General features: G+C 36.4%; 1 protein-coding gene across 3 annotated transcripts in view; it reads right to left on the reverse strand.

Annotated features, from left to right (window-relative positions):
- The window catches only part of LOC310720274 (uncharacterized protein), a 36,698-nt gene extending 25,317 nt beyond the window's left edge, over positions 1-11,381 (reverse strand). For 2 of the 3 annotated variants that reach the window (XM_083530728.1, XM_083530730.1), the window contains exons 1-2: positions 11,215-11,381; positions 9,687-9,761 (exon numbers count right to left, since the gene is read on the reverse strand). In XM_083530728.1, the coding sequence (XP_083386854.1) occupies positions 9,687-9,738 (52 nt within the window). In that variant the 5' untranslated portion in view covers positions 9,739-9,761; positions 11,215-11,381. The remainder of the gene's footprint in view (positions 1-9,686; positions 9,762-11,214) is intronic. The other variant, XM_083530731.1, reaches the window with a different exon arrangement.
- Between the last annotated feature and the right edge of the window lie 13,700 nt (positions 11,382-25,081).

Consider the following 25,081-nt stretch of genomic DNA (forward strand, 5'->3'; position numbering starts at 1 on the left):
ATGGTATACAGATATAAAGATAATTTTGGAACTGCTAACAATTTACGTTATTATATACAATTATCATTATGTACAGATAATGCAGAATGTACAGGGTGGAGAAGAAGTGCATGTTGATAACAGGGGCAGTAAAAAGCTTTCACGATTTGTAAATATTTGGTGCATCATGAAAAATAAAAATAAAAAATACAACAAAGAACACCCAGACCTGTTGAGCAGATGGATTCCTGTATCAGAAACATATAGGACAACATTCCATTCTCAACACTTCAGCAACTGGTCTCCTCAGTTCCTAGATGTATATGAACAGAAGACGTTATGCTACACAGAGGTAAACATGGCCCTATCCCAACAATTTTTAAATATTGCAGCCATCGAATTCAAAATGACATTTTTTCTTTAAAAAGTTATATATTCTCAGTTTATACATTTGATGTGTATTATTTGTTTTATTGTGCTCGACTGGTACCACCTTCCCTCAGGGTATGAGGTAAGTATAGTTCAAGGCCCTTCACTGTTCTGGCACCAAGGTGGTGGAATAAACCTCCCCTAGATGTCCAAACAGTGGAGTCACTGGCTATTTTTAAGCGACGGGCGAAGACCTTCCTCTTCCTAAAACACTTAAATTAACACTTTTCCAACAACAACAACCTCTCAACAAAGTTGTAGGTTGATTTATCTTATTTATCTGAAAATCTAGTGTACCAGTTTAGATTTATTCATTTATAGAGATTTAAAGCACTTTCGTACGTTGCTCTGGACACGGGCATCCGCTAGAATATGGAGTCATACGATTTCGCAAATCATTGCATTCTGCTTTTTATTTTATATTTTGCACATTGACCCAACTTTTTTAGAGTTGGAATTGTTGATTTTTTTAACAAATATTTTTATTTCTGCATTGGCAAGAGACATCAAAACTTTAAATATGATAGAAAATAAATGGAAGAGAAGTGAAGTTGACTGACTGAGACCACAAGGAGTTGAGGTAAGTTTTCTTCAAAAACATTTTTTCATAAATCCAATCGGGAGGTAGCATGTGGCTCTTCCCCAGTGGTTATTAGGTCCTTCAGCAAGTACCGTGGGAATCTTCGAATAAATCTCAGACAAGCTGTCATGAGAAGAGCATTTTACAGTTTGTTAAAATGTACACAGTGAGGAACAGAAGTCCCCCAGCTGTTTATTGTTTTGCTCGGTATCAACCGTAATGCCAGAGGCAGAATTTGAGAAATCTTTCGAGAGGTGAGGCGGTACCTGTTTGCTTGCCATATTGCCTTGTTGATATTGAACACCTGCCTCTCATTTTTGAAAAGAATTCCCTCAGCATGGCTGGTGGATACATTATCTTATACCACAGTGCCACCCAATTCTCAGATCTGATTGGGTAGACGGCGTTGATTGAAGTTTTTTGTAACAGCGGCTCTGACGAGGAAAATTGCAGGTTTGTAATTAAATTATATTCTGTAATCGTATTGCAAGAACTTGCACAGGTGCTTGTATGACGGATGTACACATAACCATTAAAACAATCATTTCTGTACAGAGATTTTTATTTAACAATTTTGGTCAGAGACTTGGTATGGGCGTACATTTTCCACCCTGGGGAAGTCTTTGGGACAGGAGTTTATTGTACAACGATCAGGCATAACATTATGCCTGTCTAATATTGTGTTGGTCCCCATTTTACCTACATTTTGATCTGTTGGATCGGACCACAAGGACCAGCTTTCACTTACCACCTGTATTAATGAGCCTCGAAAACTGTTCCTTCCTTGGAACGCTTTTGATAAATACTGACCACTACAGAGCAGGAACCCAAGGGCTGCAGTTTTGGAGATGCTCTTACCCAGTCGTAGAGCAGTTACAATTGTCAAACTCGCTCAAATCCTTACGCTTGCCCATTTTTCTTGCTTCGAACACGTCAACTTTGAAAAGAAAAATGCAGCCTAATAATATTTCCATCCACTATGAGGTGCCATGATGAAGAGATAATCAGTGTTATTTACTTCACCGCACTTAATGTTATAATGTCATAATGTTATGCCTGATGGGTGTAAATACTATGTCTCTAAGTGATAGCTTGTTTTATATATGCTCCAAAACATTCAACAAAACTATAAATGAATACATTTGCATTACATTTACAGTTGAGGAGTACAAGTGATTTCTCATAAGATGGCAATAAACACGAAAGTTCCCATTATACAAAGAGTTCAGTCATCATTCAAAATAGTTAGACTATGAGAAGTAGAGATCAAGGATAAGAAGAAGTTAGATGCTCATGGAAAAGATGACTTTCCAGCTGTTTCTTGAAGGTTGTGAGGAATTCGGCTGTCTGTCTGTAGGAAGGTCATACCACTAACAGGGTACGGTATGGGAAAACGTTGTTGGGAGTGATTTTGTGCTTCTCGCCACAGGATTCTGGAGGGGAGGAGGGTGCAGAGAGAGGAGGGTGCAGAGCCCATGGCAGCTCTGTAGGGAGCATCAATGTCTTGAACTTGCTTCAAGCCGCAACTGCAGAGAAATGCGAAGCTGTATGACATGTGATCTCTTGGGCTCATTAAAAACAAGAGGTGCTGCTGCATTCTGAATCATTTGCAGAGACCTGATTGCACATGTTATATGTCTATCCAGAAGAGCACCTTGTAATATTCCAGCCTGGAAATGTCCAGGGTGCCTGGATGAGAAGCTGTGTACCTGAAGCATGCTCCTTTAGGAAGGGTCCGACCGTCCAGATGTTGTGTAGTGTGAATTTTTGTTGATTGTGCTGTTTTTTAGTGTGGTCTTTACAGGTCAGCTGATCATTAAGAATCACCCCAAGATTTGTTGATGAGCCTTAAAACATAGCATCACCAAATCAGAAATGTTTAAGGACCCTGGAACATCAGGTACATAGCAAGCATAGCAAAAGACAGAACATAAGAAGAAACACTTTTATTCCCCTCAGATCACATGAACTGTTATAACAAATCCCTTATCAGTTTATCCATGGTATTTACATTCATCAAGCAAGGGTAAAGACCTGTTGTTAATCAGTAATCAGTTATGTAATCAGTTCAGATACAGGCGCAATAAATAGAACGCTTTGCTTTATAAATTTTGGCAAGACTTCGCTAAGACCTCCTTATCCTCAGGGGAATCCCCAGAGCTTCTCATGCATTACATTTGCGGCATTTGGCAGAGCGACTTACAACTGAGCATGTTAGGCCTTGATAGGTCATTGTGTTGGACCTGGGGTCCACTCAAATGTGCCTATTACAGGATTAAAGGGTCCCAAACATTATGGTTATGTTGTTTAATCATTTAGAGATCATACCCTCCTGACCGATTGTGTACGTATTGTATCATTAACCAGAATCGGAATAAAAAAAAGTTTGACAGGGTTCATCAGAATAGCACTTTACAGTACTAAGAATAGTCTTGGTGTCAGGTGCAACATATACACAGATACGAAATGTGTACACAGTTTTTAAATGAACTATAATAAATTAAATTGATTCTAAATACTGGACTGGTTAGTGGTTTCTTCTAAACTGTTCCTTAATCCATAATGGAAAAATTTTAATGGAAATACTTTAGGAGGCTTATTTGATTTCTCTTCTCTTATAGGAGTGAGGCTTGCCAAGTTTAAGATAATAAAGTCAGTTTTTTTATTCCTGTACCCTTCAGTGAAGTGTATAATCTGCCTTGCAAATTTTATTTGTATTCGAAGTGATCACTGCTTCAGCTGAAAATAATTAAATAAAAATATAAATATATATAAATTTCTGTACTTTTGTAACTCTATGCAGGCTCTGTTACTGTCCTTGATCTTTCATGTTATGTTATGTCTTTTTATGTTATTAAACTTGATACCATACACAACAATGTCAGTGGTATAAAATAGCCAACCAGAGTTCAGGGGTCACTTAGGGGTCAGTGCAGGGTCCCTGTGGCTACTCACGCCTTACCGGAAATATGATTTGTACGATTGCAATTTGATTTAACTTAATCAATATAATAAAAAACATTATTGCATTAATTAGATTTATTCTAATTTATTTGTATATATTTCATTTTTTATAAATATTATAAAATATAATTGTATCTATTATTTACCAAACAGGTATTTTATTTAAAAGTGTTTTAAAAACAATGAATTATCTATTTACATACTGCTCTGTCCTCTACATCTGTCTCTTTTAAACCAAATATATGTATATAATGTATATATGAAAAACCCCGATTCCAAAAAAGTTGCTAAAGAATATATCTGATTTTAAGGAAAAAAATTGACATTTTGAATTTTGATGGCTGCTCGAAAAATTCAGAACAGGGCCATTTTTAACTCTGTGTAGCATCACGTCTTCCGTCCATGTACATCGGGGAACTGTAAAGACCAGGTACTGAAGTTTTGGGAGAGGAATGTTGTGCCATATGTGTCTAATACAGGATTATATCTGCTTAACAGTTCTGGGTGTTCTTTGTTGTATTTTTCGTTTCATGATGTGCCAAATCATTCATTGAAATGTCTAGACTGCAGGCAGGCCAGTTCACATATACATATCATTCATGCTTTTAGTCATACAGTTTCCACCCATCTGTCCATCCATCTATACGTTTGCCTATTTCTCCATCCATCCATCCATCCATCCATCCATCCATCCATCCATCCATCCATCCATCCAGCCAGCCAGCCAGCCAGCCAGCCAGCCAGCCAGCCAGCCAGCCAGCCAGCCATCCATCCATCCACATAATTACAGGGGAGCTTAGAACCACCCATCGGACCTTGAGGCACAAAGTTGGATAGTTATACAATTTGACAAATAATATAGAACTGAATAATTCAAAGCATTCATTGATATTGGGTTCAAACTGTGGTTTCTACTAATGACTTGAGATCATTTGCATATAAATGTTTTGGTCCAGTGTAGTTATAGTACCTCAATGAGTCCTTAATGTGACACATGACAAAGCAAAACCCTGCGTGAGGTTCGGTGCTGCTTTATTATATCTTTCTCTCTTGGTGAAAAACAGAACAGAAAAATGTTTCACTTGGCAAGAAAGAAATTGGCTGCACTCTGGAGTCTGTTGAATCTGCTGTCACTGTCATTTGTTCTCTTTCAAAAAGAGAAGATTAATTTCATTTCAAGCGTGTAGCATGAATCATTTGGAAAATAGCATGGCCATGCAACTTGTTCTGTTATTATATTTATAAATAACTTTTGAAAAGAGCAGACAGTCGAATAAAGAGGCTGAGTGTGTGCAGCATAGCCTGGTACAATGAAAGCCAGGAGCAAAATGTTTGCTTGGTGAAAACAGAATATAGCCAAAGAGACAAAACTGACAAATTGTGTGACATTTTGAAGGATACAAATGTCCCCCCTGGTGCACAGTCCGCTAACAAACACCTCACAAAAATGGATTGTTTTCCATCAGGCTGCAGGTACGACTTTTATTATTTTACGGCGTGGATTGCTCAGAAGTGACATAGCTCTTCCTGAAATCAATTTCTGTTTAAAAAAAAGACTTCAGGCATAGATTTTGGAGAAGATTAAATTGTCCCATTAACCCTGAGTCGGACTCATTCCACGCCTCTTTCAGACTTTCACTTTTTTAATTGATGTATTTGCGATTCTTTATACATAGTTAAATACTATATATATATATATATATATATATATATATATATATATATATATATATATATATATATATATATATATATAAATACACACACAATATGAAGTGTGTAGACACCTGCCTATAAGATTCAAAAGTACTTCTTGAAAATCCCAATTTACATTTAGTCCCTATTTGCTATTATAATACTCTCCACTTTTCTGGAAAGATGTTTCACATTTTGGAGTGTGCTTGTGGAGATTTGGGTGGGATTCATTCAGCCACGAGGGTGTTAGTAAAGTCAGGTTCTAAGGGTAAGTGATGGGAGGAGGCCTGGGGTGCGGTTCCAATTCATCCCAAAGGTGATCCAGTAGATCTGAGGTCAGGTCTCTAGAGCAGGCCACTCAAGATCTTCCAGTCCAACATCCAATATCTTCATGGAGTTCACTTTAAGCACAGGGGGATTGTTATGCTGGAACAGGTTTGGGTCTTCTAGTTCAAGTGAAGAAAAAATTAGATGCTACAACATCCAATGATTTCCTGTACATTTGTATGCCTCCAAATTTTTAGTAGTAGTCTGGGTAGGGACGTGATATGGATGGGAAAGTCAGGTAGTCCTGTCCCCCACAGTCAGGTGAGGTAGGAGTTCAATGGTTAAGGCATTGGACTCTGGATCGGAAGGTCACAAATTGAAATCCCAGCACCACCAAGTTGTCTCTGCTGGGCTTTGAGCAAGACCCTTAACACCCAATTGGATATATAAATGAGATAAGGGAGTCTGCCAAATAATGTAAATGTAAATCCCAGTAGGTCTGTATATACAGTACAGACCAAAAGTTTGGACACACCTTCTCATTCAAAGAGTTTTCTTTATTTTCATGACTATGAAAACTGTAGATTCTCGCTGAAGGCATCAAAACTATGAATGAACACATGTGGAATTATATATGGAATTATATACATAACAAAAAAGTGTGAAACAACTGAAAAATGTCATATTCTAGGTTCTTCAAAGTAGCCACCTTTTGCTTTGATTACTGCTTTGCACACTCTTGGCATTCTCTTGATGAGCTTCAAGAGGTAGTCACCTGAAATGGTCTTCCAACAGTCTTGAAGGAGTTCCCCGAGAGATGCTTGGCACTTGTTGGCCCTTTTGCCTTCACTCTGCGTTTCAGCTCACCCCTAAACCATCTCGATTGGGTTCAGGTCCGGTGACTGTGGAGGCCAGGTCATCTGGCGCAGCACCCCATCACTCTCCTTCTTGGTCAAATAGCCCTTGATGCCTTCAGTGTGACTCTACAATTTTCATAGTCATGAAAATAAAGAAAACTCTTTGAATGAGGTGTGTCCAAACTTTTGGTCTGTACTGTATATACTGTATATATATATATATATATATATATATATATATATATATATATATATATATATATATATATATATATATATATATATATATATATAAACCATTGTTGACTGAAATGAAAAGAACCTTTGAGTTGAACGTTCACTTCATTATTGTAAATGCGACGAGGCGGAAAAGTGAACGTAGTGCATTTGTATGAAAAATGTAATAATGGTAATTTGAAGGGTGTATTGTAATAATTGTGTGTGTATGTGTGTAATAATAGTGTGCTATTTGCAGGCTCTGTCATTTGGCGTCACTTCAACTGGAGACCATATTTTGAGCGATGTACTTTGATTTATGCAGAATTCTGTCATTCTGTCACACAAACTGCAAGTTTCTTGACTGGAAATCAACTTAATCGTGGCAGCCGTTCAAGTGACGGGGAAATGTAATGCTACCGCAACTGAAAACATTTGATATATTTGTGCGACTTTAACTATGTGGTAACAGTTTGGGAAGGAACCACATATGGCATATGGAAAAGGCAGGTCTCCAATACTTTTGTCCATATAATATACTTGTCTTACAGTCTTATAAGTAGATTTCCATGCCAGGAAATGCACAATCGAAAAGCAAATCAATAATAATACGTCTTGAGCTTTATTAAAAGGCAGAAAATCCCTTCACAGATACACAACATTTAGCAGACCCTCTAATCCAAAGCGATGCTCTAATCCAAGCGAACGACACCAGTGAGAGCACAGCAAGAAACCACGACGGATTCAAGGCTAAGGATTAAAAAATGATAAATTAGCGAAGAGTTCTGACAGCTAGGGGAGGTACAATCCACCAGCTGGGTTGCCAGGACATATAGAATTACCTTGAAGCATGTCTTTGTTGTAATGTGATTTTCCTGGGCAATCTTTACATTTTGTGGCGTTACATTAATTCCATCCGGTCTTCATTTCCCGAATAAATGAACCCAGAAATTATTTTGAGGTAGAAGTAAAAAGAGAGAAAGAAGGATGCACACGGTTTAGACAAGCCTTTTCATGTTTGCTAGTCTTACATTTACAGCATTTACAACCTTTTTTCAGAGCGACTTACATTTGATCTCATTCATACAGTTGAGAAGCTATGGGGTTAAGGGCCTTGCTCCAATCCAAACTCCAATGCCTTAACAACTAAGCTGCCACCTCCTAGTATTGGGGAATTTCAGAACAGCTCCTCATGAAGCACACTCAAACAAGGTACTCCAACACTCTATTATTTAAGATTTTACCAACGCATCATTTGATCAAGATCACCAACCAAACCCACCCAACATCATCAGTCCCAATGCCGCCTTCCAGAAAAGCTTAAAAAGTGCGTCTGGATCTGCGGTCCATCTGCTTCCTAAGTGAATTGACAGACAGTAATAAAGTATGTAATTACTCAGTGGTTTTTCTAACATCTGGTTCAAAATCACAGGGAATCAAAGAAATAAATACACTGCCACATTTATATTAATGAATATTCACCAGATGGAGTTTACACTGACGGTGAGGAGGGTTAAATTTTGTGGATGTCCTGGCAAACATTTCTCCCATGCTTTTGTATTGAGTAGTCTTCAGTAAAGGTCACCAGTTCACCATTCCTGTGTTTTTTTTAGTTCAATTCAATTCATTTTTATTTGTATAGCACTTTCAACAACGGATATTTACGGACATACGGTAAAGAGGTTATACATTTGTATAAGAAAGTGCACCAGTTTAGTGCCTATAAGTTTGTTCCTTATAAATATTAAAGTTGATCCCTAATAAGCGAGCCAGTGGGACTGTGGCAAAGAAAGACCTCACTGAGATGGCATGAAGATGAAACCTTAAGAGAAACCAGACTTAAAAGGGACCCCGTCCTCATCCTCTACACCAAATGTCTATTTGTTAAAGATCCATCATTACTGAGGTGTGCTGTTTAGTGATCCTGAGCCATTTTAGTAGACAAGTGAACATAATTACAGTCTACATCAATTTTTAAAGTTCTTGAGTTGCTCAGTAACTTTGTGGATCTTTGAGCTGTTGAAGTGGAACCATCTTCAGCTGCACAGAGTGGTCTCTTTTGAAGAGAAATGCATCCAGAGGTAGGGCTTTGGAAGGAGAAAAGAAAAGGAAAAAAGAAAAGGATGGTACCTCCTGGACCTCAAGAACAAGCTGACGACAAACAACTTTGGAGATAGAACCTTATTCACAGTATCTTATTGCTCAAAACGCTTCTTACATTTTTTATGTTATGGTCCAAGTTTTAATCTGGTTTATTATACAATGATTAAATATAAACTGCCTTTTCTAAAAGCCTTCTGATGTGCTCATTGTAGGAGTGGTCCTTAAAATCTGCTGAACCGTTGAGAGATTTTGATGATTTTGAAATGAAAGCTCAGCCAGATGCAGTTGCAGTTTAGGCAGATTTTTACTGCAAACCAATTAGGAATGTAATCCAAATATCAAAATCCAAGTCAGGCAAAAGGTCAAACAATCAGCAAATGACATATACGGAGAAATCCAGAGGCAGGAAAAGATAAACAGAACAAAATATCAAAACCAGAGATGCAAAGATGAGAGAAAGGCCTGGTATAGAGTGAGAGTAATACAAACGCTGGTACAGCGCTGATACTTCACACTTTGTTTATATAAATGAACGTGCTTTAAATAATCTGCAATGTGTGTGTGTGTGTGTTTTGGAAGATATAGTCCATGGCTACCGTGTCTGTAGGCCGTGTGGGGAGTCAGTGTTCTCCGTAGGTCTTTAGACATTTTATTCAGGATCAGGATGAGATCTAAAAAAGAAACAGTATTGAAAAAAATAAAATAAAATGGAATACAAAAAGGACTGAAATGAAAACAATAATAATGAAATAAAACCAATACAGAAATAGAAAAGAATAGAAATTAAACTAAAATAGGAAGAGTACCAAAATGGGAAAAGTACTGAAATGAAAACTATTGAAATAGAAACAGTAGTGAATTAGAAACATTCATGAAATAGGAACAGTACTGAAATGGAAACTACTGAAATAGAAGCAGTAATGAACTAAAAACATTAATAAAATCAGATGACTAATGAAATAGAATACTTTTATAATGGAAACAATACTGAAATAGTAAAAATATTGAAATAGGAACAGTAATAAAATAAAACCAGTTCTAAAAAATAGAAACAGTGCTGAAATAAAACTAGTTCTGAAATAGGAACAGTGCTGAAATAAAAACAGTTCTGAAATAGGAACAGTGCTGAAATAAAACTAGTTCTGAAATAGGAACAGTGCTGAAATAAAAACAGTTCTGAAATAGGAACAGTGCTGAAATAAAACCTGTTCTGAAATAGGAACAGTGCTGAAATAAAACCTGTTCTGAAATAGGAACAGTGCTGAAATAAAACTAGTTCTGAAATAGGAACAGTGCTGAAATAAAACCTGTTCTGAAATAGGAACAGTGCTGAAATAAAACCTGTTCTGAAATAGGAACAGTGCTGAAATAAAACCTGTTCTGAAATAGGAACAGTGCTGAAATAAAAGTAGTTCTGAAATACGAACAGTGCTGAAATAAAACCAGTTCTGAAATAGGGCTCGTTTTTAAACAGAAACCGTAAAGAGTATAGGAACAATACTGAAATAGAGTATTAAAATAGGAACAGTACTAAAAGAGAAACAGTACTAAAATAAAAACAGTACTAAAATAAAAACAGTACTAAAATAAAAACAGTACTAAAATAAAAACAGTACTAAAAGAGTAACAAAGCTTGTGAGCTTCTTGATCATTACTAGGCCTGAACAGAGCTCTGACCTCAACCCCACTGAACACTCCAATAATTGTGTATGTACACACTGGGATTAGTATTTAAACCATAACGACATTTAATTTCTGCATTCAAAGTGCTTATTGCAGAAGTCACTTGCATCTGGTTTCTACCAAATGTGACAGATGATTTGTGGAAAGAATTTTTCAATTGTCTAAGGGACAAAATATACAAGCAGGAGTTCAATTACATTGCAGAACATTGGAAGTGATTTAAGTATTGAACATTTTAAATATTGTAGAACTGTTGTAGCTTTTGTGTGATAATTCTTTTTCACATATTAACATCAATTTCTTAATTGCTTCTGTGCTATTCATATTTACAGATGCTTTGAGATCTTTTTAATTTCTTAATCTAAATCGCGGTTCCTGCAGGTTGCCAAATTAAAAAATAACCTGTTTCTCCCATGTTAGTCAAGAATGCAAGATCCTTACCACGATACTCCGAGAATCAAAGATGTGAATTCCTTTCTTTTTTTTTTCTTCCCTGATCTAGCGTGCGGAAGAAGGAGGTCATCCGTGAAACCGCATCTGCCTTGGAAGGGAGTCCTGACTGACATTTCCGTCTTCAGGATAGGTCTTATTTCAGCGTAACGAGAGGAATCTCGGCATAGCAGACGGCCAGCGGAAAGCGGACGTGAAAAATGATAACATTGTCTCCTTTCGGCCGGGAACGACCTTCACTTCCAGATAAAACGCCTGTAACCCTACAAACTGCGTCTTGATAAAGCGGAACCATTGTATTGTCAAGGACTGGAGAGGATCTAGTTCTCAGAATCATCATTTACAAATTACAGGGTACAGATATGACCCTGTCGAAGGTATTGTTGGAAAGGCGTGTGCTGATAAGTACCAGAATCCAGATCCCTGTTCAGCTCTCTTGAGGGCTCTTTCTTTTTTTAACAGGGAATTCATGGAAAAATTTGGAGCTGTGAAGAAAACCAGAAAAACAAAGAGCCACATTCTTGATGGATAGATGGATGGATGGATGGATAGATGGATGGATAGATGGATGGATGGATGGATGGATGGATGGATAGATAGATAGATAGATAGATAGATAGATAGATAGATAGATAGATAGATAGATAGATAGATAGATAGATAGATAGATAGATAGATAGATAGATAGATAGATAGATAGATAGATAGATAGATAATGCTGGTTAGCATCTACCATAAGTGTAAACATTAGCAAATTGTGCAGATAAACATGCAAATATAAGTACAGCATATAAAGTGTGAGCAATCAAGTCAAGTCAAGTCAAGTCAAGTTAAGTTAAGTTAAGTCAAGTCAAGTCAAGTCAAGTCAAGTCAAGTCAAGTCAAGTCAAGTCAAGTCAAGTTTATTTGTATAGCGCTTTTCACAACAGACATTGTCTCAAAGCAGCTTTACAGAAATCAACAGTTAAGGTGAATGGTGTGTGTTTATCCCTGATGAGCAGCCACGGCGACTGTGGCCAGGAAAAACTCCCTTAGATGTTATGAGGAAGAAACCTTGAGAGGAACCAGACTCAAAAGGGGAACCCATCCTCATTTGGGTGACATCAAGAGTTTGAACATAAATCTTTCAACAATACAGAACACTGGAGAGTGAGAACAACATGAGTACTGGAGTATAAGATTATAAGTAAATGTTCTTTCTACAGTCTTTGGTATAAAAGTAGGAGCTACTGAGCTCAACATTTGTGATCATCACAGATCCAGCAACCGCTTCTCCATGCCAGAGCCTTTAAGCAATAATATAATAATATAGAGTGTAGAGAATGTGGAATATAATAATGTACAATATGGAAAATGTACAATATATTTACAACTGTACAAAAGTTATACCCAGTGTATTTACAGTTGTAACATATGTAATATAGTCTAGGATAAACAATGAATTTTATACAGAATGATGGAAAGAATGATTCTATTATATACAGAATAACTGTCCAGAATGAAATAGAATGTGCAGAGAGGAGCAGAACTGCATGATGATTACTGAAGGAGAATCAGGAAAGTATCAGTACAGTGTACCTATTGTACAGTCATTTTTCATTATAAATGATATCAGTCATTCTCATGTGTTAATGGAAATCAGGGTTTGAGGTTTGATTATGTTGAATTAAATATGCAGGTTGTTAGAGTGAAGATGTTCCTGTGAACAAAGGATGTAATACAAACTACTAGTTAATATGCTGTCAACTATCGAGAGGAGTGTAGAGGAATGCAGGGGGAGATTTCTTGTGCAATTGTTACTATAGAAACGAGATCATAATAGAACGAACGCATTCATATACAATCGAGATTTGTCTTACAGCCGGCACTGATCTCAGCGCTGTTACAGAAAAGCTTATTCACTTGTTCTTTATGCTTTATGTCTATTCAGGTCACCAAAATCTGTTTTGACACCAAAAAACATACTTCCTCAGAGAAAAATATGGAAAATAACACCTACTCAAAGATCAGATTCTTGTTGATCGCACCACTCACCATCTAATATATCGTTTTTTTTTGTCAGAATGTGTATAACTTTCTTTTCGGCTTCTCCCGTTAGGGGTCGCCACAGCGGATCCTCCGCACGTTTGATTTGGCACATGTTTTACGCTGGATGCCCTTCCTAACGCAACCCTCCCCAATTTATCCGGGCTTGGGACCGGCACTAAGAGTGGCTGGGGATGGTTCCCTGACCGGGAATCGAACCCGGGTCGCAGCGGTGGGAGCGCTGCATCTTAACCACTAGACCACCAGGGGTTTTGTCAGAATGTGTATAATAAGCGGAATTTTTGCTTATCGTGTTTTTTTTTGTTGTTGTTAAAAAAAGTTTTCCCATAATCCCTGTGCTGCTTGTGTTCTGTTTGTTGTTTTGAGTGGAAAATGGTATGTGTATTTATGCAAATTGTGTCTAAAAGATTAAGCAAAATCCATCTGAATGCCAGTATAATGAAAAAAAAGATCATTTAAAATCTAACCTTCAAAAGTAGCAAAATATAAAAGAATCAAATAAAAATAGTATAAAATAAAATAAATAATAATAATTATTATTATTATTAATAAAATATAATTATTAAAAATAAATAGTAACCAAGAACTGAAATAGAGTGTCATTTCTTTTTCCTTATACCTGTACATATTTGGTTCCTGATGGTTCCAACATTTCCAGCAGTTCTTTTGTTGATTTGGACCAAATTTATTCAAACATGGAATAAAAACAGTACTGAAATAGAAACAGTTCTGAAAAAGAACAGTACTAAAATAGGGACAGTACTGAAATGAAATAGTACTGAAATAGGAAGAATACTAAAATGAAACAGTACCAAATAGGAACATTAATGAAATTGGGACAGTTCTGAATAGAAACAGTACTGAAATAGAATCAGTAATAAAATAGGGACAGTTCTGAAATTTGGACAGTTCTGAATAGAAACAGTACTGAAATTTGGACAGTTCTGAATAGAAACAGTACTGAAATTTAGACAATCCTGAATAGAAACAGTACTGAAATTTGGACAGTTCTGAATAGAAACAGTACTGAAATTTGGACAGTTCTGAATAGAAACAGTACTGAAATTTAGACAATCCTGAATAAAAACAGTACTGAAATTTGGACAGTTCTGAATAGAAACAGTACTGAAATTTGGACAGTTCTGAATAAAAACAGTAGTGAAATTTGGACAGTTCTGAATAGAAACAGTACTGAAATTTGGACAGTTCTGAATAAAAACAGTACTGAAATTTGGACAGTTCTGAATAGAAACAGTACTGAAATTTGGACAATCCTAAATAGAAACAGTACTGAAATTTAGATAGTTTTGAATAGAAACAGTACTGAAATTTGGACAGTTCTGAATAGAAACAGTACTGAAATTTGGACAGTTCTGAATAGAAACAGTACCGAAATTTGGACAATCTTAAATAGAAACAGTAATAAAATAGGGACAGTTCTGAATAGTGAAAAGAAACAGTACTGAAATAGAATCAGTAATAAGATAGGAACAGTTCTGAATAGAAACAGTAATGCAATAGGAACAGTTCTGAATAGAACTGGTTCTGAATATTAATTGTTTTATTTCATATTGTTTAATTGCTCACAGTACTAAAATAAATGTAGTTAATAGAACCAGTACTGGAACAGGAGCAGCACTAATATAGAACTGCATTAAAATAGGAACAGAATTGAAATTGGACTGGTGCTGAATTCTAAAAAGTACTGAAACAGTAACAATATTTGCGACTTATATTATTCTTTCATTATTTACTCTTATTTTAAATATTTTTAAAAGAAATAACAGAAAATTGTGTATGAAATAGAAAAAGTTCTGGAATATTAACAGAACTGAAACAGTACTGAAATAGAAACAGTACTGAAATGAAAAACATACTGAAATTAGGAACAGTACCAACATAGAAACAGTTCTGAAATTGGAACATGAATGGATTGGGACAGTCATGAATAGATTCATTACTGAAGAAATACAGTACTGAAATAGAAGCAGTGCTAAAATAGTACCAGTGCTGAAATAGAAACAGATTGGAATAGGAACAGTAAAGAAATCGGAACAGCACTAACATTAAAAAAAAGCACTGAAATAGAAACAGCACAGAGTATAGGAACAATACTGAAATAGAGTAATAAAAGAGGAACAAAGCTTGTGAGCTTCTTGACATTACTGGGCCTGAACAATGCTCTGACCTCTGCCCCACTGAACACTGAATTAAACATATTGAGGTTTGTGTATGTACACACTGGGATTAGTATGTAAACCAATAACGACACTTAATCTCTGCATATAAAACTCTCATCTCTGGTCACTTGCGTCTGGTTGGCCAACAAATCCCACATGCTCTGGAGATGAATTTTCTATTCGTTTTATTCATTATTTACTTTTCTTTCACAAGTAAGTAAACATTTAGAACATTCCCTGCACATTTACAGAAACCGAAATGATTAAATTTCCCAGTGCAAATTAGGAATAACCACATTCCGGGTTCGGCGTTTGACTCCATTAATATGGAAATTGAGTGCTCTTCGGAACATGCCGCGTCAGCACCCCACCACACACAAAACTATCACGGATAAATCTGATTGGACAAACACTGACGCGAGAACATATTTGTCCCTATTGTAATTATAAGTATTAGTATTGTTTCCTAATCACATATTTGTGCTTAACTTAATTAGTTCAAATGGGACCGTGAATTCTTTTTCTGTGGCTGTGAGTAGATTTTTAATGCATAAAACATAACGCATATGTATTTTCTTATTCTGAAACTGTTTTAGACTTTAATCCTCATCGAGCATGTCCATCCTCAGGGTTTTCATTATGGACAAAAGAGATTTTCTTTCGAAGGAGCCAAAACGAATTGCACTCGGGTCAGGTTCATTATGCGTCTAATTGAAATTTCGGCAGGATTAAGCCTAAAAAAAAAAAAAAAAAAGAGCTGAGGAGATTAGCGTTCGGCACAAATCAAGTTATATTATAGGTTTTTGTGATGACTCATGGTAACAGATTTATCTAAAGGGTATATCCCTTTTCCTCTGTCACCACTCTACTCTTTCTCGTCTCTCGTCTCTCCCTCCATTCTCTTAACCAGTGTTCCTGTTTTTCTTCTCTTCAGATCCACCTGATTCATCCTGATGCTCTCTCTTTAACTGGAGACACTCTAAGCATCTGAGGATGGTTCCACATAAACAGCCCAAAGATCCATGAAGTTACTGAGCAACTCAAGAACTTTGAGGATGGATTTGGATTGTAATTAGTCGACTGCAATGGCTTTTAGTCTCTTATCACTTATCACATCTCAACAATGACGGAACTGTAATAAATGGACATTTGGTGCACCCAGATGAAGACGGGTTTCCTTTTGAGCCCGGTTCCTCTAAAGGTTTGTACCTGATGCCATCTCAGGGAGTTTTTCCTCACTGGCTCGATTTTTAAGGATCGACCTTACAAATATAAGGAACAAACTTAAAGGCAGAAGAGGAAAGAGTAATAAAATATTCTACTTATTAAACTTGAAGTAAAAGTACTGAATAAATACTCATTCATTACTTAAATGAAATTTGACTTAAAGACGTAAGTTACGTTACAGGTCTAAAAATCCACTCAAGTAAAAGAGAAAAGGAGCTCTGTTCAAATTCAACAAGCTTTTTTTAACAGCCGGTGGGGGGTCGCTTTGGGTCGAGTGGGGGATTCTAGTGTACTTCAAAAAGTACAAGGAGATACAAATCTCTAGCTGTTTGAATTAAAGGTTCACCATTTCAAACTAAAGTGCAAAAAACAATAAAAAAAACATTGACCGTAGTCAAGTCAAAAAAAAAATCTTCTGTTCTAATGTCATTTATGATAATGAAGATTCAGAATTCAGAGAGCGAACGCACGCATTGAACAATTTTCGATTCGACGGCGTCGCGCTTTCGGCTTAGTCTGCATCGCTGCCATCTGCTTTGTCCGTCTCCATCTTTTTTAATGAGTTTAAAGCGTTAATGCAGTGGGGCTACGGTTTGCATACGATTTCAAATGTAATTCAGTATAATACTTCAAACAAAGAAATTTAAGTAAAAGTAAAATTACAGATTTGAAAAACTTTTTTATAAAAGTTCAAGTACGCAAAAAAACGACTCAACTGCAGTAATGCGAGTAAATTCGTCGCTTTTTGCATCGGACGATTATAGAAATTGATAGATTCTTTTATACAACGTTATAACCACTTTATCCCTGTAAAGCTGCTTTGAGACACATTGTTAAAAGCGCTATACAAATAAAAATCAAGTTTTTCTGTACATCACCGACCTTATTTAAGGGCCTCATTAATATTAATATGATACTAATTGGAGCTTCTGTGTGTGAAGTGGACAGCCGGATGCTTTGATTAACTCCAGACAAACAAAAGGCACGTGTGGAAAAAGTGAGACATAAATAAGACAAGGTTGCATCAGTAAACACGGAGTGAAGCAGACTCCAGTCAAAACACTAATCAAAACAAGCAGTTAACAAAGGCTCGGAATTGGTACACACGTGCACCATGAAGGAACACCACGGGGTCTGGCTTATTTTGTGCTGCCTTTGGTAATGAGCTGACTTTGAGCTGGGAAGGGAATTGCCGGGAGGTCATATGATAAGGTCGGGTTGGCTGAGGATCGTGAGAGTTTGGAGCTGTGTAGTGTATTGGGGGAAAAGAATTCCAGCCGCATAGCTTCACGCAATGAAATATACATGTGCAGCTCATTGCTGTTTGCAAAAAATATGTTTGCTTGGTAAAGTGTATTAATATTAATCACCGTAATCATTCTGAGGAGTAGGTCATGGGCTGTCTTGCAGCTCGTCTGGTACTGGTTGTGAAAAAAAAAAATATATAAATATTGCACGTTAAAAAATGTATGACGGCATATTTCGATTAATAAACAACATCTGTTGGGTCGAAGTACTTTTCATAGATTTTTTTTTTTTTTTTTTGCAGCATGTCTGTACAACCTACAGCTCGGTCTGTAAAACTTTAATACTTGAGATGTGACTAATAATTCAAATTTTTATTAGAATTTTTTTAATTTGACAACAGGTCAGTGAGATGATTATGGAGGCAGAGTCTCTTAGAGGTAAAGATGGTCAGAGCTTCACCAACAGTTGAATATTTCATTACTTACAGTTCATAGTATCATCAAAAATCATTTAAGTTTTCAAAGAATTTGGTGAAATCTCTGCAAAAGGAACAATGAAAAATTCAGGTGGTACTGGATTTAAAACAGTCATGATTCTGTAATTAAAATGACTGCACAAGTTTATTAACACCTTCAGAAATCATTGACAGTTTGCAATGTCATCCACAAAATCAAATCTCTATCATGCAAAAAAAGGAGGGATGAGTGAACATGATCCAGAAATGCTGCCATCATCTCTGTGCCAAAGATCATTTAAAATTTACTCAAGCAAAGTGAAAAACTGTTATGTGAGGCAATTTGAAATTAAAACCATGAACACCACATCCTCTGGACTAAAGAGGAGAGGGATGATCTGGCTAGTTATCAGTATTCATCTCAAAAAGCTGCATCTCTGATGTATAGGAGTGCATCACATGTGGGCAGCTTGCACATTTGGAAAGGCTGAACGGAATATACAGGTTTTACAGCAACAAATCCAGAAAACGTCTTTTTTAGAAAAGGCCTTGAATATTTGAGCAGGACAATGCTAACTGCATGCTGCAAACAGCATAACTTCATAGTAGAAGAATCCAGGTGCTAAACTGGCCTGCCTGCCATCCTTTTCATTATTTGAAAACATTTGGTGCATCATGAAACGAAAAACACAACAAAGGACACCCAGAAAACATGGACCTGTCCCAACTTTTTTGAGACGTGTTACAGCCATTCAATTTAAAATGACTTTATATTCTCTTAGTTTAAACGTTTGAAATGTTTTTTTTTTTTTTTTTTTCGTTTTATTGTGAATAGGATATGGATTAATGAGATTTGCAAATCATTGCATTCTGTTCTTATTTACATGATGCACAGTGTCCCAACTGTTTTTTTTTTATTTTTTTATTAGAGTTGTAGTGATGAATGATCATAAATGTAAAATAATTGTGTACAAAAAGGTATAAGAAGTATAAAAAGAAATAAAATACAAAAGGACAATAAAAACATGAATTTAAAAATAAGAATATGAAGGATGTACATACAGAAGCAACATTTACATTCCAGAAGCCAGGAGCTGTATGACTTTTTGCGAGTAAGTGCAGCAGTGTGCAAGATGGGCAATTATTTTGTGCAGTATATATACGTGTTGGGGTAAAAAGGCCCAGATTGAAAAAGGAGGTGTTTTGCTATAAGTTCAAACTGTAGTTCTTGGTATTCTAATTAAAGTACTAATAATAATCCCTAACACGGTCATTTGTCCTCATCACCTTGTAAAAATCCTTTCATGTTCCAGATCTTTAGTTTAAAAATAACCTTACTTTTATAGCATATGGCGAGACCCTTACCTCAACTAATTTATTCATAGAATGCAAGTAAGGGCCTTGCTCAGGAGCTCGGGAGCCCAGAAGTCTAATATTTTAATCACTGCTTCCGCTTCCACCATATTTGTTAATTTTATACATATAAATTTTCTTAACCTATTGAAAGTCCCTCCATTTTTATTACAACTATATAAAAAGGATAAAATTGCAATCACTTCCCCCACCCCTGAAATTCCACAACCGACTATGCCACCCTGACCAGGAAGCATGGATGAAGGACTTCAGTGGGAAAAACCAAACCAAGCAATATAGAATCAACATTATGAATAAAAAAAGTCCTTTCTCTGTATTTGCATTGCTTTCTAGGCTTTTTTTTCCCTCCTCCAGGCTGTAATTCTCAGAGGTACATGCATGTAATAAAGCGTAATGAAATTTACTCTGAACAGACTACATAAAAAAAAAATGGAGGTATCAAATAAAGAGCAATGAGAAATTAATGAGCATCAAGTCCCAGGGTGGGAACATAATGGGTCATCACCACCTGGCAGGCAGAGATGCTTAGTCTTTGATTGAACAAATGCAACCCACTGGCAGCAAAGATTATTTAGTGACAGGTACGCAATGACATGAAGTGCTTTTCTGAAGGACAGATGTTGTTTGTAGTGTGTCGTGTGAGGCATAAGAATAACTGGTATTATCTTTTTTGGTTGGCATGCTGAAATGGCTGTGAAATGAAAAGCCTTCTTCGGCATTCTCGCCACTTTTCTTTACGCGCCTTCGCGCTAATACGCTGGTTTTTCGCCCATTCGATATAATTCAATCGAGCGCGATTTCGAACCCCTCTTTTTGATTGCATTTCTACTCATTTGAATGCGGACGTCTCACTGAGTTTATTGAAACATAGGACATGTGAGCAGTCTTTGTGACTGACGCCTGGATAATGAACACTTTTTTAAAGTCACTTCGAGCTTCCCTTCATGCAGTCATGATCCAAAATCGAAATCAAATGGATCTGCTCGGCTTTGTTAAGCGTGCTGCTGAGCATTCCAGGATGTCAGGTGTTTAATTAGGTTTATACTGCAGTCAGACAATTCAGACTTGTCACCTGTCTGTGGAGAATCCTGAAAGACTGTATTCTTCAGACCAGGGGTGTCCAATCTTTTTCACAAGGGGCCGGGGTGGGCACAGTCCAACCAAACAAATACACACCCGATTCTACCTGTTTAAATCTAATGATTTTCAAAGACAAAAATAAGAGAATAACCAATAAATGCCTTATAAATAGGTTGTAATAGCAAACACGTCTATAACTAGACATTAGCAAAATAACTTATTAGTCATTACTTACTGGTTAATTTCTGATTCCTAAAATAAAGTGAACCCATACAAAGCCTTTAGTTGAAATGTAGCACATTGTCACCATTGTTTTGGTCCTTTTGGCTATCCATATTCTCCTACCTAGGTGAGTCCAGTTTCCTGTACATGCAGGTCATTCTCTTGGATGTTGCAAATGAAAAATAATAACTCTCCCTTTACTGTCCTATGCTACGGATTTTCACAATATTAAATTGTTATTGACCCTGCAATCATTCTTTTAACACCAAAATAACACTTCAGTTTAATGAAGGATAAGTTTGGAAACTAAGTCTGGATTCCTCACAGTTGATGAGTCTCCCTTATTTGCAAAGTTATATGAAGATAAGTTCTTCACAGTTCAGCCTCGTCTCCTATCCTGTCTACACAAAAGTGTGAAAACCCACCTAGTATACAGTTTTGAATGTTATTCATGTTCGATTATGTCATATCATGTTCTATAATGTCATATTTCCAAAGCAGCTTAGCTCAAATGCGTCTTCACGTGACAGTGTGAAACACGTCATCTTTTTAATGGTATTCTATTTACTTATCATATGACGTGACATATCAGGTCAGAACACCTTGGTACAGAACACTCTGACACATAATAAGTATCAGAGGAAAGCAGATTTTCTGCCAAAAAAGATGAGGTTTGATTGAACCTGACAGGATGCTATCATCAATAATGTTTTATTCTTCTTATACCACAGCGTTTCTTTTATTCTAGAATGACAACGTGCTGTTCTGCGTAAGTAGTAAAATACTTAAAGTGCTTGTGGTTCTCTAGGTTTCTTTTCTGTTAAATTCTCTTTATTTGATACACAAACGTCCATTTGACCTTCTTAGGGTCCTCTGATTCCTGAACATCACAGCAGATTTTTTTTTTTCTTTTACCGATTTTTTTTAATCCCCTATGCTCAAAGCCTTCGCCTTCATAAATCATCACTTAGATAACAGCCCTGTTCACCCGACTGTAGAGAGAGGATTCCTCAAAGGACTTCAAAATCTATTCAAACAGACCTACAAATCCAATCACATAGCAGTCCAAACTAAAAAAAAAAGGATCGTTTTTGGGGATTGGAAAAATTCTGATGTGCTGCCAATTTAAGAAGGAAGACTTGATTTCCTTAAAGGGATTAAAAGTAATTCTTCGTATTTGAGTTCTTGGATTCTTCTGCTTTGAATAATACAATCATAATAATGAAACATCTCTTACTAGCTTTTTATTCCATAATCTTTTACAAAGGATCTATCAATGATTTTTCTTTTTTATTGCCCCATTCAATCGAAGCTCTAATATACTGTACATTTCCATTTAATGCATTTGGCAGGCTTATCCCTATGAGCAGTTGGGGGTTAAGGGCCTTTCTCCAGGGTCCAGTATTGTCAGCTTTGTTTGTTGGTGCTCCGATTTAAACACATGACCTTCTGGTTTAAAGTTCAATGCCTTCACCATTAAACTACCACCTCCCTTTATAACACAGAGAGATTGAACTCTGAAATCTGATTGGTCAGAGAGCAGCAAGGTACCACTTCTGGCAAAAAGGTTACTGAAGAAAAAGGAATGATTAGTCAAAAGCTGTTGATGGATTCCGTGTAATTTTGTGTAACTTTGGCGGTCTTTCAGGCTTCAATTGATTTTTCAATGGATTTCAATTTATTAGATTCAATTTATATATTCAATGTATTATCATATCTTTAATCAAGTTTCTTATGATATGTTGTACTTTTTTTTTTTTAGGAAAAAGTCTCCGCAAAGGCTACGCGAGTTTTTACAAAAAAATCATTTCACGATTGTTTATAGCTGCTGTAGCATAAGTGATAACAGGGACCTCATTAAACATAAATATACTGTAACTGTATATAATGTACAGTAAAATAAATATAAAATGACAGTAGTTGCTAGAGGGAATAAAACACATAGGGTCAGGCCAGATAACACCCTACCATTGATTATTTTCCTATATCAGCATGCCTTTTACCTATTATATTTTAAATATATATGGTATAAATATATACATATGATTCTATTTTACCTTTTTTTCTCTAAATGATTACAATAACATCGGCACAGTTTTCAGGTTAAATCGACCCCTGCAGTATTATTATAGTGGCGATATATTGCAATCGTCACCGAATGGCTGGATCCTGATAGCACACGGTGCAAACCAGACCCACGATTACACCACATTCCAAAGGCGAGATTAAATGGCAGCTGGATCTAACAGAGGAAGAGGCTTGACCAAATTGCATAATTTGGTTTCGAAGCAAAACAAATGACCTCTTTCAGTGGAACTGCTAAAACAAAAAGAAAACCCAAACCAATGAATAAAAATCCACGACTCGACACGATTAGATTGTACTGATCTCAGCATAGATCAAGCTGTCACTACCATCTTAGGAGACATATTTGGAAACTCAAACAATTTCATCACTTGAGACATGTTGCTGATATAATCAACCGGCACGTGGTATTGTAGGGTGCAAAGTAGAACAAATCGCCAACAGCTTGATTGCTTTATTACGCCTAAAATGGATAAATTTGACATGAAGTCAAAATGAAGGATATTGGGGTGTGATGAAAAATAATACAGTACACAGTATGTGATCTGAGTTTTTCTCTGCTTATTTGTAATATACACTATATGGAATCGGAGTTTTTTAATCGGAGTTTTCCAGGTACACAATTCAGTAGGGTGTCTTTGGATGTGGTTCCTTTTAGTGAACCAGGAGACCAAAACCTGTTCCAGCATGACAGTGCCCCTGTATATTAAGATATGGTTTAAATGGGTTGGAGTGGAAGATCTTAAGTGGCCTGCAACAGAGCTATGATCTCAACCTTACTTTCAACCTTTTAGGAGGAATTGGAACTACACCCCAGGCCTCCTCACCTCACCCACATTAATACCTGAGTTTATTTACATCGTTGTGGCTGAATCTTTAAAAGCACAGCAACTTGGCACTGCTAACACATTTTTTTTATTTATTAACATACTATTATGATTGTAACATGTCCATGAAACAACTCCTGTTTTCATTTGAAAGATAATTGATTGTTTAGTAACTAGCTAGCAAGGGGATGTCAAGAAAATACTGCTTTGTCAGCACAATCTAGTATTATATTACCCAATAAGTGTGTAGTTGTCAGAGAACCAAACGCTCAACACTCTCGCTCAGCCTTTCCGTCCTATTTATCACCTGCACCTGTTTTCCCTTTAACCTTCCCCTTTAAAATAACCTTTTCCCCTTCACTTGGGGTCCGATCTACAGTACACCTCCCTTAGATCATTCGGACTCCCTACTGATCCTGTGTTTTCCTGTGATCCTGTGCTCCTTGTTACGCTAATTTCATCATTTCCTGCACTCCAGTTTCTGAATCTTCTTTGTTTGTTCTCTTCAAAGATAAATAATCTACACCCTGTTTTACTTCTGGTTTCCGCCATCTGGTGTTTTGTGACAGTAGTTATGAATCCTTTTAATTACATTTATTTATAGACTAAATTTGTTACAGATTCCTCAAGTTCTACAGGAACTCATGACAATTCAACTTAAAAATGAATTCATTTAAAGCTGCGAGGAAAATTTTTGGAAGTCGAGCGAACAGTACGAGGAGATGTACACTCACAATCGTGCTACAATTCACTCCTCGCCAAAGTTATCACAAAAAAAACCCCGCAGTACCATAATTTAGGGATTGAAGAGTGATTTGTAGTCTCGCTCACGATGTACCACGGACAGTGGTAGTATCATCTGGTGTTCAGAAAAGTGGTCTGAAAAAACAAATGCGAAGAACATTTGCGAAGATGGCGAGGCAATTATAGTGAAGATTGGACACCTCTTCCTAAAACAAACAATCAACACTTTTCCAGGTTTGCTTTGTCTTTGTCTGCTAAATGCCATAAATGTAAATGTAAATGGATAAAATGTGTTGGGAAGCAACACACAAAATAAAAAAAATTAAAAAAAATAAAAAAAAAAAACACAATGGAAAATCTAATTAGGCAGAA

The sequence above is a fragment of the Silurus aristotelis genome (assembly GCF_946808225.1).
Source record: "Silurus aristotelis genome assembly, chromosome: 26".
Lineage (NCBI taxonomy): Eukaryota > Metazoa > Chordata > Actinopteri > Siluriformes > Siluridae > Silurus > Silurus aristotelis.